The sequence below is a fragment of the Penaeus monodon genome, chromosome 5 (genome assembly GCF_015228065.2).
Source record: "Penaeus monodon isolate SGIC_2016 chromosome 5, NSTDA_Pmon_1, whole genome shotgun sequence".
Taxonomy (NCBI): domain Eukaryota; kingdom Metazoa; phylum Arthropoda; class Malacostraca; order Decapoda; family Penaeidae; genus Penaeus; species Penaeus monodon.
The window spans coordinates 35756089-35772355 of NC_051390.1; the positions used below are offsets into that span (position 1 = coordinate 35756089).

The window sequence follows — 16267 nt, forward strand, 5'->3', positions numbered from 1 at the left end:
GGACATGACGGCCAAATACAGCGTTGGGTGTTGTTTCTCTTGTTCTGTGCGATCTCTGAGACAGGAATAATGATAATAATGCATATGATATATGTTTTTTACATACATGTTGGCTGAAAAGTACAAAAAAATACAAAAGCGGAATGGAACGATGAAATCATTAATGTGTGTGTATGGCTTTCATCACAGAGAGAATCCATACAGCTTTTCCCAACAAAAGCTCTATCCTAACCGAGGAACGTCGCTTCCCAAAATCATCAAAATCATGCTCACAACACCGAACACTGTATATGTCACCATGCTTTGCACACTGCGCCTGTATCACTTTTACCTGATTGAACAGTGAGTAGCAAGCAGGACACGTTTGTCTGACTGTCATAAGAACACCTACAAAATGTTTACAAACTTGTTTCCACGTTTCGCTTCCACGGCCTGTTCGAGCAACGAAAACCATACGATCATGAGTGTCTAGACTAGATGACTCTCTGCCAGGTAGCACAGGCCTCCTTGTATGCCAACATCAATATATATATTTATGAGAGAAAAAAATATCCATGCTTAATTCACAGTGATGTTCATTGACCAAAGAGATCATAATGCACCAGTAGCAAGACATGAGAAGAAAGGAGTCGTGAACTCCACTACCTTACTCATTTATTTTACCTAGAAATTTCTCTTGTAATCCAGACGAAGTGTAGAAGAGCTTCAGATGATGATGATTTAATGATATGTGAACAAAAGCATACTATACAACCAATGGGGTGGAAGGAAATCGAGACCAAATGAAGTGGATGCGTAAATCACCTGAACGCCCGAAGGACATCATACCGAAGAGATCAGAGGAAGGACGGCAGAGAGAGACAGGGGGGGGGGGGCACGAAAAGCAACCAACTAGTTTTCAAAACACAGGTTGTGACCAAGTACATCAGTATAACAAACGATTAAAATGTATCGCAAGTAGAAAACATACATACACCACTCTGGATTCACCAGTAAGAAAAAAAGAGGGTTATGGGGGTTTCACTGGGGTAATTATTTATATATATATATATAACATAGTGGAGGACACCACGTAATCCTCGGCTCGCCAATCCGACCCAGCAAAGACCTCGAATCTCCAGGGCCTTCACGAGTCCCCTCCTTCGGCAGCCGAGGTCAACCTGGGTCTTCTCCAGTTTGTGCTTGGTGGTGACAGCTGAATAACATTTTTTTTTTTTTTTTGCATTTTTACTACAACAGCCTTGTTTTAGAGCGTCCTGTGTATCGGGGGGAAATATTCACTCCATCAAGCTACTCGACACGGGAATAGCCGGATGGGTCGACTCTTGGATGTTCAGGTTTTTGGAGAAAAGAAATACAGACAATAACAAAAACTGAAACAAAAGATTTTTCTCAAATCTACATTTTTTTCTTCTTCTTAACCGGGACTAAAATAAGTAAATTTTTAAAAATAAAATATCTAAACTTTCTTTTTTGGTGAGAAAATAAACTATAAGAGAAAGAGTGAGCAACTCGAAAAAAAAAAAAAAAATCCAAAAAACCAAAAACAAAAGAGAGATGCAGCCATAGAATATTCGTTGTGGAAAAAAAGGAAAGTAAAAACCCACGAACAGTCAGCTGACCATTTTCACTGCGAAGGATACCGTTACTGTAGCAAATCACGTCGGATTTTACACTCGGATGGGGAGTCACGCCCATAATATTTCAATGAGAATATCTTACGTTTTTTCTTTTTTCTCTCTACCAGGAACGTTGACCAGTTTGTTGGAGGTAAGACAGTGACAAAGACGTAGTTCTACAGGAGAAGGAAACGAGGGACTGAAGTAACAGCTGAAATCAGAGGAACGGGAGAAAGAGGGAGAAATATGGGAAAAGGGGATAAAGTAAACAGATAAAAAAAAAATCCAACCCCATAAGGGAAAAGACAAAGACAAAAAAAGGAAAAGAGGAAAGTACAAAAAAGGGGAAACCAAGGGGAATCCTGACATGAACCACTGAGAAAACCGCTGTTCAAGAGGGAAAAAAAACTTCCTGAAAATCGCACGCTGCTTCGCCACTCGCATTTTTTTTTTCTTTTTAGACGGTATATAATTTCTACATATCGATCTGTTAACTAATTTCCTATTTTCGCATATCTTGTTTCAATCACATCTGGTGAGAAAAAAAAACGAGACATCAACAATAACAAAAGATCAAAGAACGAAACGAAACGAAACGAAACGAAAGCAAAACATCGCCTTTTGGCTCCTTCAAATAATTAGATTCACTATTAATAAATTCGATCATCGTCGTTGATGCCCTGCTCCCCCCCCCCTAAAAAAACGAAAATTAAATAAAGAGAAAAAAGAGGTTTGGAATGACTTGAAGTATATATGATCGGTCTGTCAGTCAAAACAGCGACACTGGCGAAAGAGGAAGGAAAGATCTAGAATATATTCGGGATTGGTTCAGAGATAAGGCAAGGATTAGGTAATAAAAGGACTGGGATAAGGACTGGGTACTAGGGTGATTCAGGGATAAGGATTAGGGTTGTGCGAGAGTCGGGATTGGGGTCAGGAACAGGTTTCGACCAAGACAACAAGAGGCGATTTCCTTTGCACGACTAGATCGCAGACACCGGGTTCGAGCCGCCGGAAACGGAAAACGGCTTTCGGGAGGACTGAAACGAGAGGTGGATCATTCGTATGGTAATACTACTGGAAATGATTCGGGGGAGGATTATAAATCGACAGTGGCAGTAGTGGTGGTAGTAGTAGTAGTAGTAGTAGTAGTAGTAGTTACGGCAGTCGTAGTAAGCATTAAAAAAAAGTAAAAGTAACCGTGACTATTGAATAACAAACGGAATCATTAATACCTTCCTCTCCCCCACGTTGATCCGGGGAATTGCAACCGACCCGAACGGAGAGGCGAGTCGCAGCAGACAGCGAATCCCGTGGCACCTCCTGCAGAGCCAACGAGGAGCCAGGGGGAAGCGAAGTGGGGAAAAGGGGGTGGAAGGGTGAAGTGGGGGTGAAGGGGGGGGTGAAGGCAGGAGGTTTGGTAAGACTAAGAGCAAGAAGATCCTGAGGTGGCAGCGGCGGCGGCGGCGGCAGCGGCGACGCGTAAAAGGAACTCCCATCCTGTGATCCACGACCTGGCATGAAGGAGGCGATATTGTACTCTCTCAGGAAGACGCGGGCGATGATGCCGGCTAAGTTTGCTAGAAGGTTCTTTGACTGCTAGTTTCTTGTTCTTTTGCACAGTAAGTAGTCCAAAAGAAGAACTGAAGAAGATTACGATAATGTTTCTAGTAGTTTTTTTGTTTCTATAAATATGGTTTTCTAGAAATCTATGATGAAAGTGTTATTTCTTTAACAGCAGAGAGCGTGGCCGCTGCTGTCGAACTGATGATCAAGATTCCAAACAACTAGAGGGTTCTAGAAACACTAAGAGGGTTCTCAGAAACAGATTAAAAAATAGTCATTAACGACTAATATCTACTTTCTGTGGTGACACTGAAGTTGTAGCTGGTGATTTTAATATTATCCTTTAACAGCTAAACGAAGACAAAATCCAACTTTCTGCATCTGTTTTTCTCTCTCATTCTCTTATGCCTAAATGATGTACAAATCTCTCACCCTTCCAACTGACCAGGAATACACATAATAACTTCCTTACGCCTGCAACTAAGAGAGAGGCTCATGCAACCTCGGACTACACACAGTACACGCGAGCGAAGTCTCAAGTACCCACAAGACAGCTGTGACAAAGAGGCCGTGCACTGGATTACTGGTTTAGCTGATGCCGGCACTCTTCTTCCTTCTAAACTTGCTTCGAGTAGATAATTCGTCAAACATGACAAATAACGACGGAGTACATTATAAAACACCTACAAAAAATTCTCCTTATTGCTCTAATTCACCATTCAAGAGAGTCTCGAGTTCTTCTGAGGCCTCTGGAACCATGGAACGGTTTTTTGAAAGTTTTTTTTTCTTCTTACATTCGGATAACGCTACCTAGAAATGCAAGAGGGCGCTGGGGACTACCTCCGTCCCACTCGACCAATGGCGTCTCCAAGTAGTGTCTACAAACCTCCCCTGGGTGTACAAAAGGTGATGAGGAGGGGAGGGCGGGGGAGAACTCTCGAAGAAAGTGTATGCAAAGTGGACTCCTTCCTTGTGGTACAAAATATTCAACAATAATGGGTTTTCGGAGAGAACCTTGCATACACCCCGATGTTTCCCCTAATCAGTGTCCAGTATATATAGAGAGAGACCACCCACAACATTCCCGTAGGACAAACTTTTTTTTAAAACTTACAGCCATCAAATCAAAACACCAGTTAGGACGTTACAAAAACACAATTATGAACAATCAGTTTACAAGGAACAACAGGGGGGGGGGGAGGCAAGCAATACAAATAGTATTACATTTGGATTATGAGAAAGCTATCACCAGATCTGTCAAGAGCCTCATTGTTGTTTACCCTTAATGTTATTCTATAAGAGTTACCCTATAGCACTGAGTTGGTTACAGAGAGAAATAAAAATGTTACAAAAGCACATGAATGGCTGTTATTGACAGGATCCAACACTGTGACGGCCATTTCTCACGAGTGAAGAGCAGTTCTCAAGGGGTTCTGGCGAGCAATGGAAACCACTTGGCGGCTTCCTTTAATCTCGTTTTCTTTTAATGAAACCGCCTTCGAATCACTTTCCGATCATGAGAACGACGGGGTTCACAGTCTTAGCCGATGACACTATATTACGAGACATGAGATAATGCAGTTACTAAAAAAAAGGAGAACGTGTGAGAGGAATTATCTGTCCGTCCATCTGGAGGCCCTTCGGCGCGATGCACTTTCCTAAATGACAACACTGCGAAAGTGCACCGTCAGAAGCTGCTGGCGACGTCGGAAGCGCTAAATTCTCTCACACCGTAATGGTAATGCGCCGTACCTGCAGATTTTTCATTTACTTACTTAGGAAAGACAGAGGGTATATGTGTAATGTATGTGTGTATCCGACGATCGGCAGTCTATGGTGATACAAACCTCGAGGCATTCGGTACGCGAAGCCGGCCTCCTGTGACTCTGTGACCACGTCCATGCGCGGCGCTTGACGAGGCGCGTTCCTGCGGCCTCGCGCCGCGCCGCCGCATGGAGACGGCCCCGCCGCGGCGCCCAGCTTCGCACCTCGCGCCCCCGGGCTCGCATCGTTGCATTAATACTAGTACAAAAAGTCGATTACTATATATATTCATATATATCATTCATATATGAAAAACCGGGTGGTTTAGTGGGTGGAACCTGTTTTGGAGGGCGCTGGGACGATGACAGTGCTGCGCAGAGCCCCGTCACAAAAATAATACATCTTTTCCGTTGTGCGCAAGACAGATCCTCAGAGTAACTGGCTGAGACTTGGTGAGTTGGAGGCTCGGCCGGGGAGGTGGTGTGATGCTTTAAACAAGCCAACTCTGTCGCAGAAATACCAACAGGAAAAGCGGGAGAAATATCAACAAGAGTGAATTGAGTCACTTCTAAAAGATTTGAAAAAAAAAAAAAAAGTTTGGACTTACACTCTAATGTAGACAACAGCTCCTTTTTTGCCCAGGCCCTTCAGTTGTGTACTGCATGAATCGTGTAGAAACGTTTTTAAAGACTAAATGCCCATTACGATGCGTTGTGGAAAACGTTGTTGATCAATTAACATACGTTTTTTTTATTCTTTTCTTTTTGGAATAACCTGAACATACAGACTAGAGATAAGGGGTTGGGGGCTATGGGGGTGGGGGGTATATGGACCTAATTCTTTAGAGGTAAAATTACTCCGCTCATTGACAAGAGAACGAAGCTTGACTCGGCCTCGTCTAGCCTTCCTCAGCGAAGTCATAACCCGCGCCATGGAGCGATTACGAACACTGGGACATTAAGCTTCGGCCCTCGGTGGCTTCTCCCTTCGTACGCTTTTATTCTTGGGACTCGACCCCAAGCGATACCACAGATTCCAAAGTACTGATGGTCGAGGATGCCATTGCCACCACTTGATCTTTATAGAGAGGATGAGATCTCACCCAGGATCGCCCTGAGGGTGCCATCACCTGATTTTCTCGTTATTTCTTCTAGTTAAGTTACCTGTCTCGTTTTCTTTTCATTTTTTCACTTCTCCGCCCTGACTGAATAATGAATCCCGGATGTGGCAATATTCTGTAAAGGTCGATTCAAGTGATGCCAATGGCACAGGCACCATGTTTACTACAAGTTTGTTTTGCATTGTTTTTTGTTTATGGGCAGTTGACATGGAGTCCAAGGGTTTTGGCTTTAGAAAAATGCTTCAACTGCTATGGTATAAAATGATGAAATGAAGTGATTTATGTAGTCACTATGGCGATGAAATGACAACATAACAGATCAGCTCATAAAAAGGAAATGCACTTAACATTATGTCCTATGACGGGTGTTGTACAGGTGAAAAACGCAAAGTCTTGTCTTCATTGTACACCTGCTTATCACACCTGCAGAACTGGCACTTGCAACACTATTGTGGCATTTTTATATAGGTTTACATGACTAAAAATTGAATACATTGAAAAAAAGAAGTCAATCATCTTATATATCATGATTCCTATGAGTAGTAACTTATGTATAACATAAAGAATCACACAGTGAAATGTGAGTCACATCACTACTCTAGCACACATGTTGCTTCACTCCACAGTCGCCGCCAACGCCCAAGCACTTGACTCGCGCTCGCAGACGCCGAGGAGATCACCGCCGCCTCTGGAGGCCGGCGTCGCTGGTCGCCCGCAGGCGTCGGCCGCTGGCCACGCCTGCTGGCCACGCCTGCTGGCCACGCCTGAAGGCCACGCCTGCTGGCTCCTTGCAATATCAAACAAACTCGACTCAGCGGGCAACAGGGTCTCCTGCTGCCGGGCGCCGGCGAGCTCAGCAGTTGATGATGCCGATGTCGGCCCAGCAGTCGTTGCTGACGCCGATGTCGCTCAGCATGTCCGACACGTCCGAGAACTCGAAGTGGGAGCCCGAGGACGTCGATACGGCGTCGAAATCCAGGTCCGAGTTGATCTCGTCCACCTCGACCTTGAAGTCCGTCGGCATCTGCAGCAGGTCGGTGAGGGAGTCGAGGTCGGCCAGGGTGGACTCCGAGGGCGGCTCCTGCTTGATGTCCAGGGGCTCCATCTTGATGGGCGGAGGGTCGGCGGCGCGGGACGCCGACAGGGAGCTGGGCAGGAAGGGGCGCGGGGCGAATACCTCGTCGCGGACCGTGTGGCGTTTCCGGCTGTACAGCAGCACGTCCTCCTTGGTGTCGACGTCGTCGTCCTTGTCGTCGTGGTCGTGGTCGTCGTCATCGTCGTCGTCGTCGTCGTCGGCCGAGGTGACGGTCGTGGACGACACGAGCGACTCAGGCCGCAGCGAGGTGAGCCCCGGCGCGCTCTCGATGGTGTAGAGGCCGTAGAGGAAGGGCTCCTTGCCCGGCGAGGGGCTGGTGGACGCGGCGCGGCTGCTACTCCTGCTGGTGGTGCTCACGTGGCTGTCGTACAGGGAGGCGCTCTCGGGCGAGGCGGGCATCTCGTGGGGCGTGGCGGGCACCTCCGCCGGCGACGTGCACTGCGAGATGGGCACGTACATGGTGTTGCGGATCGAGTCCTTGAACTTCTTGTCGATTTTGAGCTTGAGCTTGAGCTTGTTGTGGTTGATGGCGGAGATGCCGGTGGTGAACTGCGCCCGCGACGGGTCGGCGGTCAGCTTGACGGCCTTCAAGGCGGTGCTGCCGGCGCTGCTCGCCTTGTCCTTGGCTTTGGTGACCCGCCCCTTCTCCACCGACTTGGCGCTGCTGCCGGACTTTGTCTTCTTGCGAGGCCGGTATTTATAGTCGGGGTACTCCTGCATGTGCAGCTGCCGCAGCCGCTCCGCCTCCTGGATGTACGGCTGCCGCTGGTCCTCCGTCAGATTCTTCCACCGCTTCCCCAGCTGCTTGGAGATCTCGGCGTTGTGCATGTCCGGCGCGAACTTGACGATCTCGCGTCGCTCCATCTGTGACCACACCATGAAGGCGTTCATGGGCCGCTTCACGTGGTTCGGGTTGTGCTTCTTCGTCTGCAATGGGAGAAGCGTTCGTTAGGGAAAGGCTTGGCGCGGGGTTCACTCACATTAGTGCCACAAGGCCCATAACACATGTGAGGAATATAAAAAACTATACATTGTGATAGGAGAGAAAAATATCTGAACACACGGACACAGACCCAGACCCAAACACAGACACAGACACACACACACACACGAGATTTACGAACAGCTGGCACACCTGGGAGGCGAGCAGCAAAAGCAAATGCAACAGAAAATACAAATCCACGTTCGGTACGAAAGTGGGAGGAAAATGGGATGGCGGGAACATAAACAGGTAAAGAGATCAGAGTTGACAGCTGGTAGAAAGAAATCAAAGAGAAAATGGTGAATAAGAGGAAAGAATGGAAGATGGAGATGAAGAGGAAGAGAGGAAGGGAGAGGGACGGGAGAGAGGGAGCAAGAGAGATCGAGAGATAGATATACAGACAGAGACAGATAGAGGGAGATGGAGAGATATAGATAGATAGTTAAACAGATAGACAGAGTGAGAGATATGAATAAATAAATAAAGAACGATCGAGAGAAACAGAAAAGGGAGACAGAGCGAGCGAGCGAGCGAGCGCAAAGGCACCTAAGCCACAACTGGGCCTCCAGCTCGCAGCCTCCACCACTCATAAGGATTAAGGGATCTCCCTCTGTAAACACACGCGAGACCTAGGAAACTCGCGCCGCCTCTGCCTCCTCCTCTCTCTCCTCCTGTGCTTCTTCTTCTTCTTCTCCTCCTCCTCCTTTATCCTCCCCTCTGTCGCCACCTCGGAGCCCCCAGCCCTAAACTCGGTGCCCAGCTAAGGCCACTGCAGCGCCTCCTTAGGGATATTTCGCGTGGTGCCCGTGACGCAAGCAGGGGCGTCGGGTGCGGCATCCGAAGCGAATGCGGAATCTTGTCACCAGATGCAGTCCCTGGCGCCGCTGCGGGAGTCACTCCACTGGACACGCCGGCAGAAATAAGAGGGTGGGGGGAGGGGTGGGGGTGGGGGGCTTTAAGGACACCTTTGAGGAGCGATATTCATAAACATTTAGGCACAAGTGGAAAATTCATAGAAGGCGAAGACGATGAAGATCGAGGCACAGTTAATGCGATATACAGAAGATGGGAAGAAGGAAGATAGGGAGGGGGGGGGGGGAAGAGGGAGGGAAAGCAGATGAAGAAACGGGCATCGGAAAGAGAGAGGAGGGACGGGATAAGGGATAAGGGAGAGACACAAGAAAGCAGACACAGGAGAAGCACGAGGACATAAACACGAGGGCCGCTGCAGGAGGATCCCCGGGCCCGAGTCCTGAATGGCGAAGGCGGTGGGGAACAATGTACAGGAAGACGAGGGGGAGGAACAGGGAACACACGCGACGGGGGGAGGGAGGGACGGGGAGGGGGAGGGAGGAGAAGGGACGGGGAGGGGGAGGGAGGAGAAGGGACGGGGAGGGGGAGGGAAAGGGACGGGGAGGGGGAGGGAGGAGAAGGGACGGGGAGGGGGAGGGAGGAGAAGAGACGGGGAGGGAGGAGAAGGGACGGGGAGGGGGAGGAGGAAGAGAAGGAAAGCGAGAAGAAAGGATGCTGAAAGGAAACCGTAGAGGAAAACCCGAGTAGGTTCAGGAGGAAAGGGAAGGGGAGGTGGCAGAAGGAGGGAGAGAGGGAGGGAGGGAGGGAGGGAGGGAGGGAGGGAGGGAGGGAGGGAGAGAGAGAGAGAGAGAGAGAGAGAGAGAGAGAGAGAAGAGAGAGAGAGAGAGAGAGAGAGAGAGAGAGAGAGAGAGAGAAGGAGAGAGAGAGAGAGAGAGAGAGAGAGAGAGGAGAGAGAGAAGAGAGAGAGAGAGAGAGAGAGAGGGGGGGGGTCGAGATACTAGGAAGGAGAGGACAGATGGATAAGGGAGAGGAGACGGAGGGAGGCGTGAGGGAGAGAAAGAGAGAGGGAGGGGGGGGGGGAGGAAAGGTGGGCGGACAGACGGGAGGAGCGAAAACCGTGTAGAAATGGAGAAATGAAATTGGAATGCGGATATGAAGGAACCAAACGAAAAAAAAGAGAGAAAAAGGGAAATATCTGAAAACCGATAACACCCTCTCTCTCTCTCTCTCTCTCTCTCTCTCTCTCTCTCTCTCTCTCTCTCTCTCTCTCTCTCTCTCTCTCAAAGAAAACGATGTAGAAGAAGAAGAGGAGAAGAAGAAGAAGAGGCTCCTTCTCGGGCCGAGGGATCACTTTTCAAGCCTACAGCCCCCCCCCCACTCACCCACCCAGCCTGTCAGAGCCCCCCCCCCACCCCTCCCTCCTTTAATCGAAAAACCCCCCCTTTTCCCCAAAAAAAAAAAGACGCCCCCCCCAAACACCAACTTCCTCTTCCCCTCCCCCTCTCGGGCTCCGTCGCTCAGCGCTCTCACTGTTGTTTGTGTCATATTTTAGTGGTGGTCGCTGTAAAGCAAAGAAGGCGGAGGTGGAGAGGGGAATGACGGAGATGGAGGCGGAGGAGGAGGAGGAGGAGGAGGAGGAGGAGGAGGGGAGGAGGAGGAGGAGGAGGAGGGGGGAGGAGGAGGTGTTGGAGACGGAGATGGCGGTGAAGATGGAGGTAGAGATGGAGGCGGAGAGGGAGGAGAGGGGGGGTCATGCGGGTAAGAGGTCCCGGGGAATGGCTGGATGATAAAGGGCATGAGTTACAATCCTCGTTTGATGCCTCGCCTCGCTCTCGTTCTCTGGCACTATCGCGTTACGCCATTCTGTGGGGAATTAATCTATGAGCCGTGTCACGCCGTGCACGGCCCCCCCCCGTCCTAACCCTTAGACCTCCTCTCTGTTTTCCTTTCTCCTCCTTATTTTTCTTCTTCCCTTTCATTCTCCTTTCTCCACTTTCTCTATTTCTAAGGTGGCTAAGACGTATATATATTATGTATATATGCATGAAAATAAACACTATATAAACACACACACACACACACACACACACACACACAAACAAAACACAAACACACACCACAAACACACACACACAAACACACACACACACACACCTGTATGCCTCGACAACAACACGGACAAATCAAGAACGTCCTCTCCCCCCCTCCCCCCCTTAAAAAAAAAAAAAAAAAAAAAAAGAAAAAACAAAAAAAAAAATTTAAAAAAAAAAAAATAAATGGGGAATTGGGGAAAAAAGGGAAAGGGAGGGAAAAGGGGGGAAAGGGGGGGGAGGGGGGGGGGGAAAAAGGGAGGGGGGGAGGTGGGGAGAGGGGAAAAAAAAAAAAGAAAAATGGGGGGGAAAAAAGGTAAAGAAAAAAAGGGAAAAAAGGGGAAAAAAAAAAAAAGAAAAAAGGTGAGAGGGGGAGGGGGGGGCGGGAGGGAGGGGGAGGGGGGGGGAAGGAGGGGGGGAAGGGAGGGAAAGGGAGGGAGGGAGGGAAAGGGGGAGGGGAGGGAGGAGGAGGGAGGGGGACAAAGGAGGGGGGCCCCGGGTAAAACCCCAAAGGGAGAGGGAGAAAGGGGGGTTTTGCAGGTGAAGTAAGGGAGGGGGAAAGAGGGGAAGGAGAGGGGAGAGATAAGGTTAAGAGGGGGAGGAGGGGAAAAGGGGGAAAGGGAGGAGGGGAGAAGGGAAGCGGGAAAAGGGAGGGGGTCTTGAGAAGAGAGAAGAGGGGGAGAGAGAGAGAGAAAAGAGAGGAGAGAGAGGGGAGAGAGAAAATTGAGAGAGAGGGAGGGGGAGGTAGAGAGAGAGAGAGAGAGAGGAGAGAAAAATATTGGATAAAAAAAAACAAAACATGAAAACAAAAAAACAAAAGCAAAAATCCCAAACCCCCCCCCCCCCCCCCCCCCAAACACCCACCCACCCACCCCCACCCCAACACCCATGAAAAAAACCGACTGAATGGGGTGAGGGGGCTTTAAAGAGAAAAAGGGGAAGGGAGGAGGAGGAGGAGGAGGAGGAGGAGGAGGAAGGAGGAGGAGGGGGGAAGGAGGAGGGGGGAAAAGGAAAAAAGGGGAAAGGGGTTTAAAGGGTGGGAAAAAGGCAAAAAAGAGAGGTTTGGGTGGGAGGGAACAGAGGGGGGGAAAGAGGGAAAATTTGGGGGGAAAAAGGAGGGGGAAATAAACAGAAAATAAAAAAAGGGGGCCCGATGCCAGCGGGGGGGGAAAAAAAGGGGGAAAATGGACAAGGGGGGGGGATGGAGGGGAAGCCTGCTGGCCCGTTGCATGACTCAATATTGCAAGCCCTTAGGGGAGGAGGGGTGGGGGAGGGGGGAAGGGGGAAACTGCCGAGTAAGGAAAAAGGGAAAAAAGGAGAAAAAAGAGAAGGGGGGAGGGGGAAAAACGAAAGGGGAAAAAACTAAGGGAAAAAAAAAGGGGGGAAAACCGGGGGGGGGGAAGGGGGAAGGGAATGGAGCAGAAAAAAAAAAAAAAAAACCTAAAAATTCAAAAATAATAAAAATAATAATAATAATAATAAAAAATAATAATGAGCCCGGGGGGAGATGCGACGAGAGGGGGCCCCCATTCCCCAAAGCAGTAAAAAACTTTGGGGAAAAAATGGTTTGGGAGGATGGGGGGGGGGCGAAGAGGGAAAATGGGGGGGAGAGGGAAAGGGGGGAAGAAGGGAGAAGCAGGGGGGGGGAAAGAAAAAAAAGAGAGAGGGGAGAAGGGGGAAAGAGAGGGGGGGAAGGAAGAAAAAGGGGGGGGGGGAAAAAGGGGGGGGGGGGGGGGGGGGGGGGTTAAAAGGGCCCACCTCCAGATTGCTCATTGGAAAAAGGGGTTTGGAGGGGTTTGGATGCCTCCCCTTTTTAAACCCTCCCCAAGGGGTAGTTTTTTTTTAAAAAAAAAAAAAAGGGGAGGAAGAGGGGGGGGAGGAGGAGGGGGAAGGAAAGGGGAGGGGGGAAAGGGGGGGAAAAAAATTTTGGGGGGGGGAAAGGTGGGGGGTGGGGGGGCCCCGGGCAGGTACTGGCGGCCTCTTTGGTGGGCTGGTGGGTTTTGGCTGATCAGTGGGCTGGAAACGAGTGGGGGGTGGAGGGGCCCCTTTTGCTTTTAGAACGTGGGGGGGAAAGGTCGAGGGGGGGTGGGGATTTCCCAGGAGTAAGTGGGGGATGGGGAAAAAAAAGGGAAGGTGGAGAAAGGCTGTAAGTGAGGCAAAAGAGGGGAAGGGGAAATGAAAAGGGCTCTGGGTGGGGGACGATGGAGGTTTCCCAGAGAGGGGAAGGGGTTTTGGGAGTCAGAGGGCACACAAAAAGCCTGGGGGGGGGGAAGGGGGGGGGTAGGGTCCTCCGGGACGGGGGGGGGCCAAGCGGGAAAGAGGTGGGGGTGGGGGGAAAAAGGGTTTTTTTTTGGATGGGTTCAGGGCCCGGGGGGAAAAAAAAAAAAAAAAAAAAAAAAAAGAAGGGATCATGAACCCTCTTTTAAAAAAAAAAAGGAAGTAAGAAACAAAAGAAAAAAGAAAAAAAAATGGAAAAAAAAAAAGGGTGGGATGGTGGGTTTTAAAAAGGGAAAAAAAAAAAAAAAAAAAAAAAAAAAAAAAAAAAAAAAAAAAAAAAAAAAAAAAAAAAAGCCCGCCCCTAGTTGGGTTTTTTGGGGTGGGTGGATTGGTAGGGGGGAGGGGGGGGTATTTAATTCTGACAGAGAGAAGGTCAGTTGATGGGGACGGTCCCCCCCCCCCCCCCCCCCACTCTCTCTCTCCCCTCCTCTCCTCTCTTCTCTCTCTCTCTCTCTTCTCCCTCTCTCTCCCTCTCTCTCTCCTCTCTCCCTCTCTCTCCTCTCTCTCTCCCCTCCCCCTCTCTCTCTCCCTCCCCCTCTCCCCTCTCTCCCTCTATCTCTCTCTCTCCCTCTATCTCTCTCTCTCCCTCTATCTCTCTCTCTCCCTCTATCTCTCTCTCTCCCTCTATCTCTCTCTCTCCCTCTCTCTGGTGGAGAGAAGAAGAGCCTACAATGTGTGGTGTGTGTGTGTGTGTGTGTGTGTGTGTGGTGTGTGTGTGTGTGTGGGTGTGTGTGTGTGTGTGTGTGTGTGGGGTGTGTGTTGTGTGTGTGAGGGAGGGGAGGAGGGGAGGGGGGGGGAGAGAGGGAGAGAGAGAGAGGAAAAAAAGAGAGAGAAAGGAGAGGGAAGAAAAGAGAGAGAAAAGAGAGAGAGAGAAGAGATGAGGAGAGAGGAGAGAGGAGAGAGGAGAGAGGAGAGAGGAGAGAGGAGAGGGGAGAGAGGAGAGAGGAGAGAAAGAGGGGAGAGAAAAGCGAGAAGGGACGGGCGAGAAGCAAGAGATGCGAGAAGGGGAGGGTAAGGGAAGCGAGAGGAGAGAAGGGGAGAGGGGGGGGGAGCCGACGGGGCAGGGGGTTGTCAACACAAGGATAACCGCCTACACAAGAAGCCTTCGCGTTGCCACCAGCACCCACGTTGCGACTCCTCCTCCTCCTCTTCCTCCTCCTTGACACTGCAATAAATTCACACACTGATGGTAATGATCCCTCAAGTGTGTCAAGCAATGGGAGCGTGTCAAAAGTACAGTGCCACATGACACGACAACCCGACAGCCGGAATCGACCCGGGACAGGAAGAAGGGCAGGGCAGCCGACGCACCAGAAAATGGGCCCCGAACAATACGTTGTAATTAAACGGGAAAGGGAAAAGTCGCAGTAAGGGGGCAAGATACAAGGCTATGCATCATTTAACAGGTGTGTTGTTCTGATTACCACTGGTCTACGAGGGAGAGGGGGAGATGGGGAGAGGAGAGGGAAGAGGGGAAGGGAAGAGGGGAAGGGAAGAGAGGAGGAGGGGGAGGAGGGGGAGGAGGGGGAGGAGGAGGAGGAGGAGGAGGAGGAGGAGGAGGAAGAGGAGGGGGAGGGAGGAGGGGGAGGGAGGGTAAGAGTGAGCGTGCTGGAGGTGGAACAAGAGCGAAGGGACACCGAGGGGATGTGGAGTAGGGGGAGGGGAGTGGGGTGAGAGGTGTGGGGATGGAAGAGGAGGCTAGGATGCGAGGGAGAGGGAGAAGAGAGGGTGAGAGCCTTAGGGAGAGGGAGAGGGTGAGGGAGAGGGAGAGGGAGAGGGAGGGAGAGAGAGAGAGAGAGAGAGAGAGAGAGAGAGAGAGAGAGAGAGAGAGAGAGAGAGAGAGAGAGAGAGAGAGAGAGAGAGAGAGAGAGAGAGAGAGGAGCGAAGACCTTCATACAAGATTAGGCCTGCTGCAACTGACCCCCCCTCCCCTCCCCTCCCCCACCACCATCCAACACAGACACTCACGAGCAATGCATTTCTCGAAGCGTTTCACTGGCCGGCCGCTGCGACATTAACCCATATCTGAGCATCATTGCCTGCGACCTTGGGGGTATGCTTGGGGGGGGGGGGATGAAGCGAGCGACGGCTTCGGTGAAATATGCGAAGGAAAATATGCGAGAAGACGTATAGAGGGAGGACGATGTAGGAGGAGAAGGGGAAGGAATGTGTGTTTTGGAGGGGTTGGGAGAGGAGAGGAAGAGAAAGAGGAGAGGAAGAGAAAGAGGAGAGGAAGAGAAAGAGGAGTGGGAATAAAAGAATTACAACAGAAAGGCAGAGGGAGAGATGGGAGAAAGAGAGGAGGAAGGAGGATCAAACGCGAATAAGGATGTTGAGTAAGAGGCGAAAGACGAGGAAGAGGGAGAGAGTGTGTGAGAAGGGAGGAGGGAGGAGGATATGAGGAGGACGCGGATACGTATAAGGAAGGAGGAGGCGAAAGAGGAGGAAGACGACGAAGGAACAACCCGGACCCAAGGGATTCGAGAAGGATTCCTCCAATCCTACACTCACTCGTTACCCCCCCCCCCCCCCCGCCCTCCATCCACCTCCCACCAAACGCCCTTCATCCACTGGCTGCCAGGGAACCAATCATCCGCCTTTATAGGCCAATAAACTCACTAACCACCTGCATCCACCGCCGTCGAGCCAACCAATCCCCGCAGACATCCAACCGAGCCTCCCCCCCTCCTCCCCCCTCCCCTCCCCCAATCCCCGAACCCCTATCGATGCTCCTTCCTCTCCTCTCTCCTTCCTCCTCCTACCCCCCTCTCTCCTCCCCACTTCCCCATTCGACTCTTCCCCTCCCTCTCTTTTCCCCTCGTCTCTCCTACGGGACCGAAATCCTCCTCCTCCTCCTCTTCCTCCTCCTCCTCCTCCGTCTATTCCTACATTATACAACGCACGCTTTCATTTTCCCCTTTCCTTGTTTATAGCTCATTC

General features: G+C 50.4%; 1 protein-coding gene across 1 annotated transcript in view; it reads right to left on the reverse strand.

Moving 5' to 3' along the window:
* Positions 1–16267, reverse strand: part of LOC119573190 (transcription factor Sox-21-A-like) — a 100756-nt gene that overhangs the window by 1019 nt on the left and 83470 nt on the right. Inside the window, exon 2 of the mRNA XM_037920280.1 lies at positions 1–8092. This exon is cut by the window's left edge and continues 1019 nt beyond it. Within this exon, the coding sequence (XP_037776208.1) occupies positions 6923–8092 (1170 nt within the window). The 3' untranslated portion in view covers positions 1–6922. The remainder of the gene's footprint in view (positions 8093–16267) is intronic.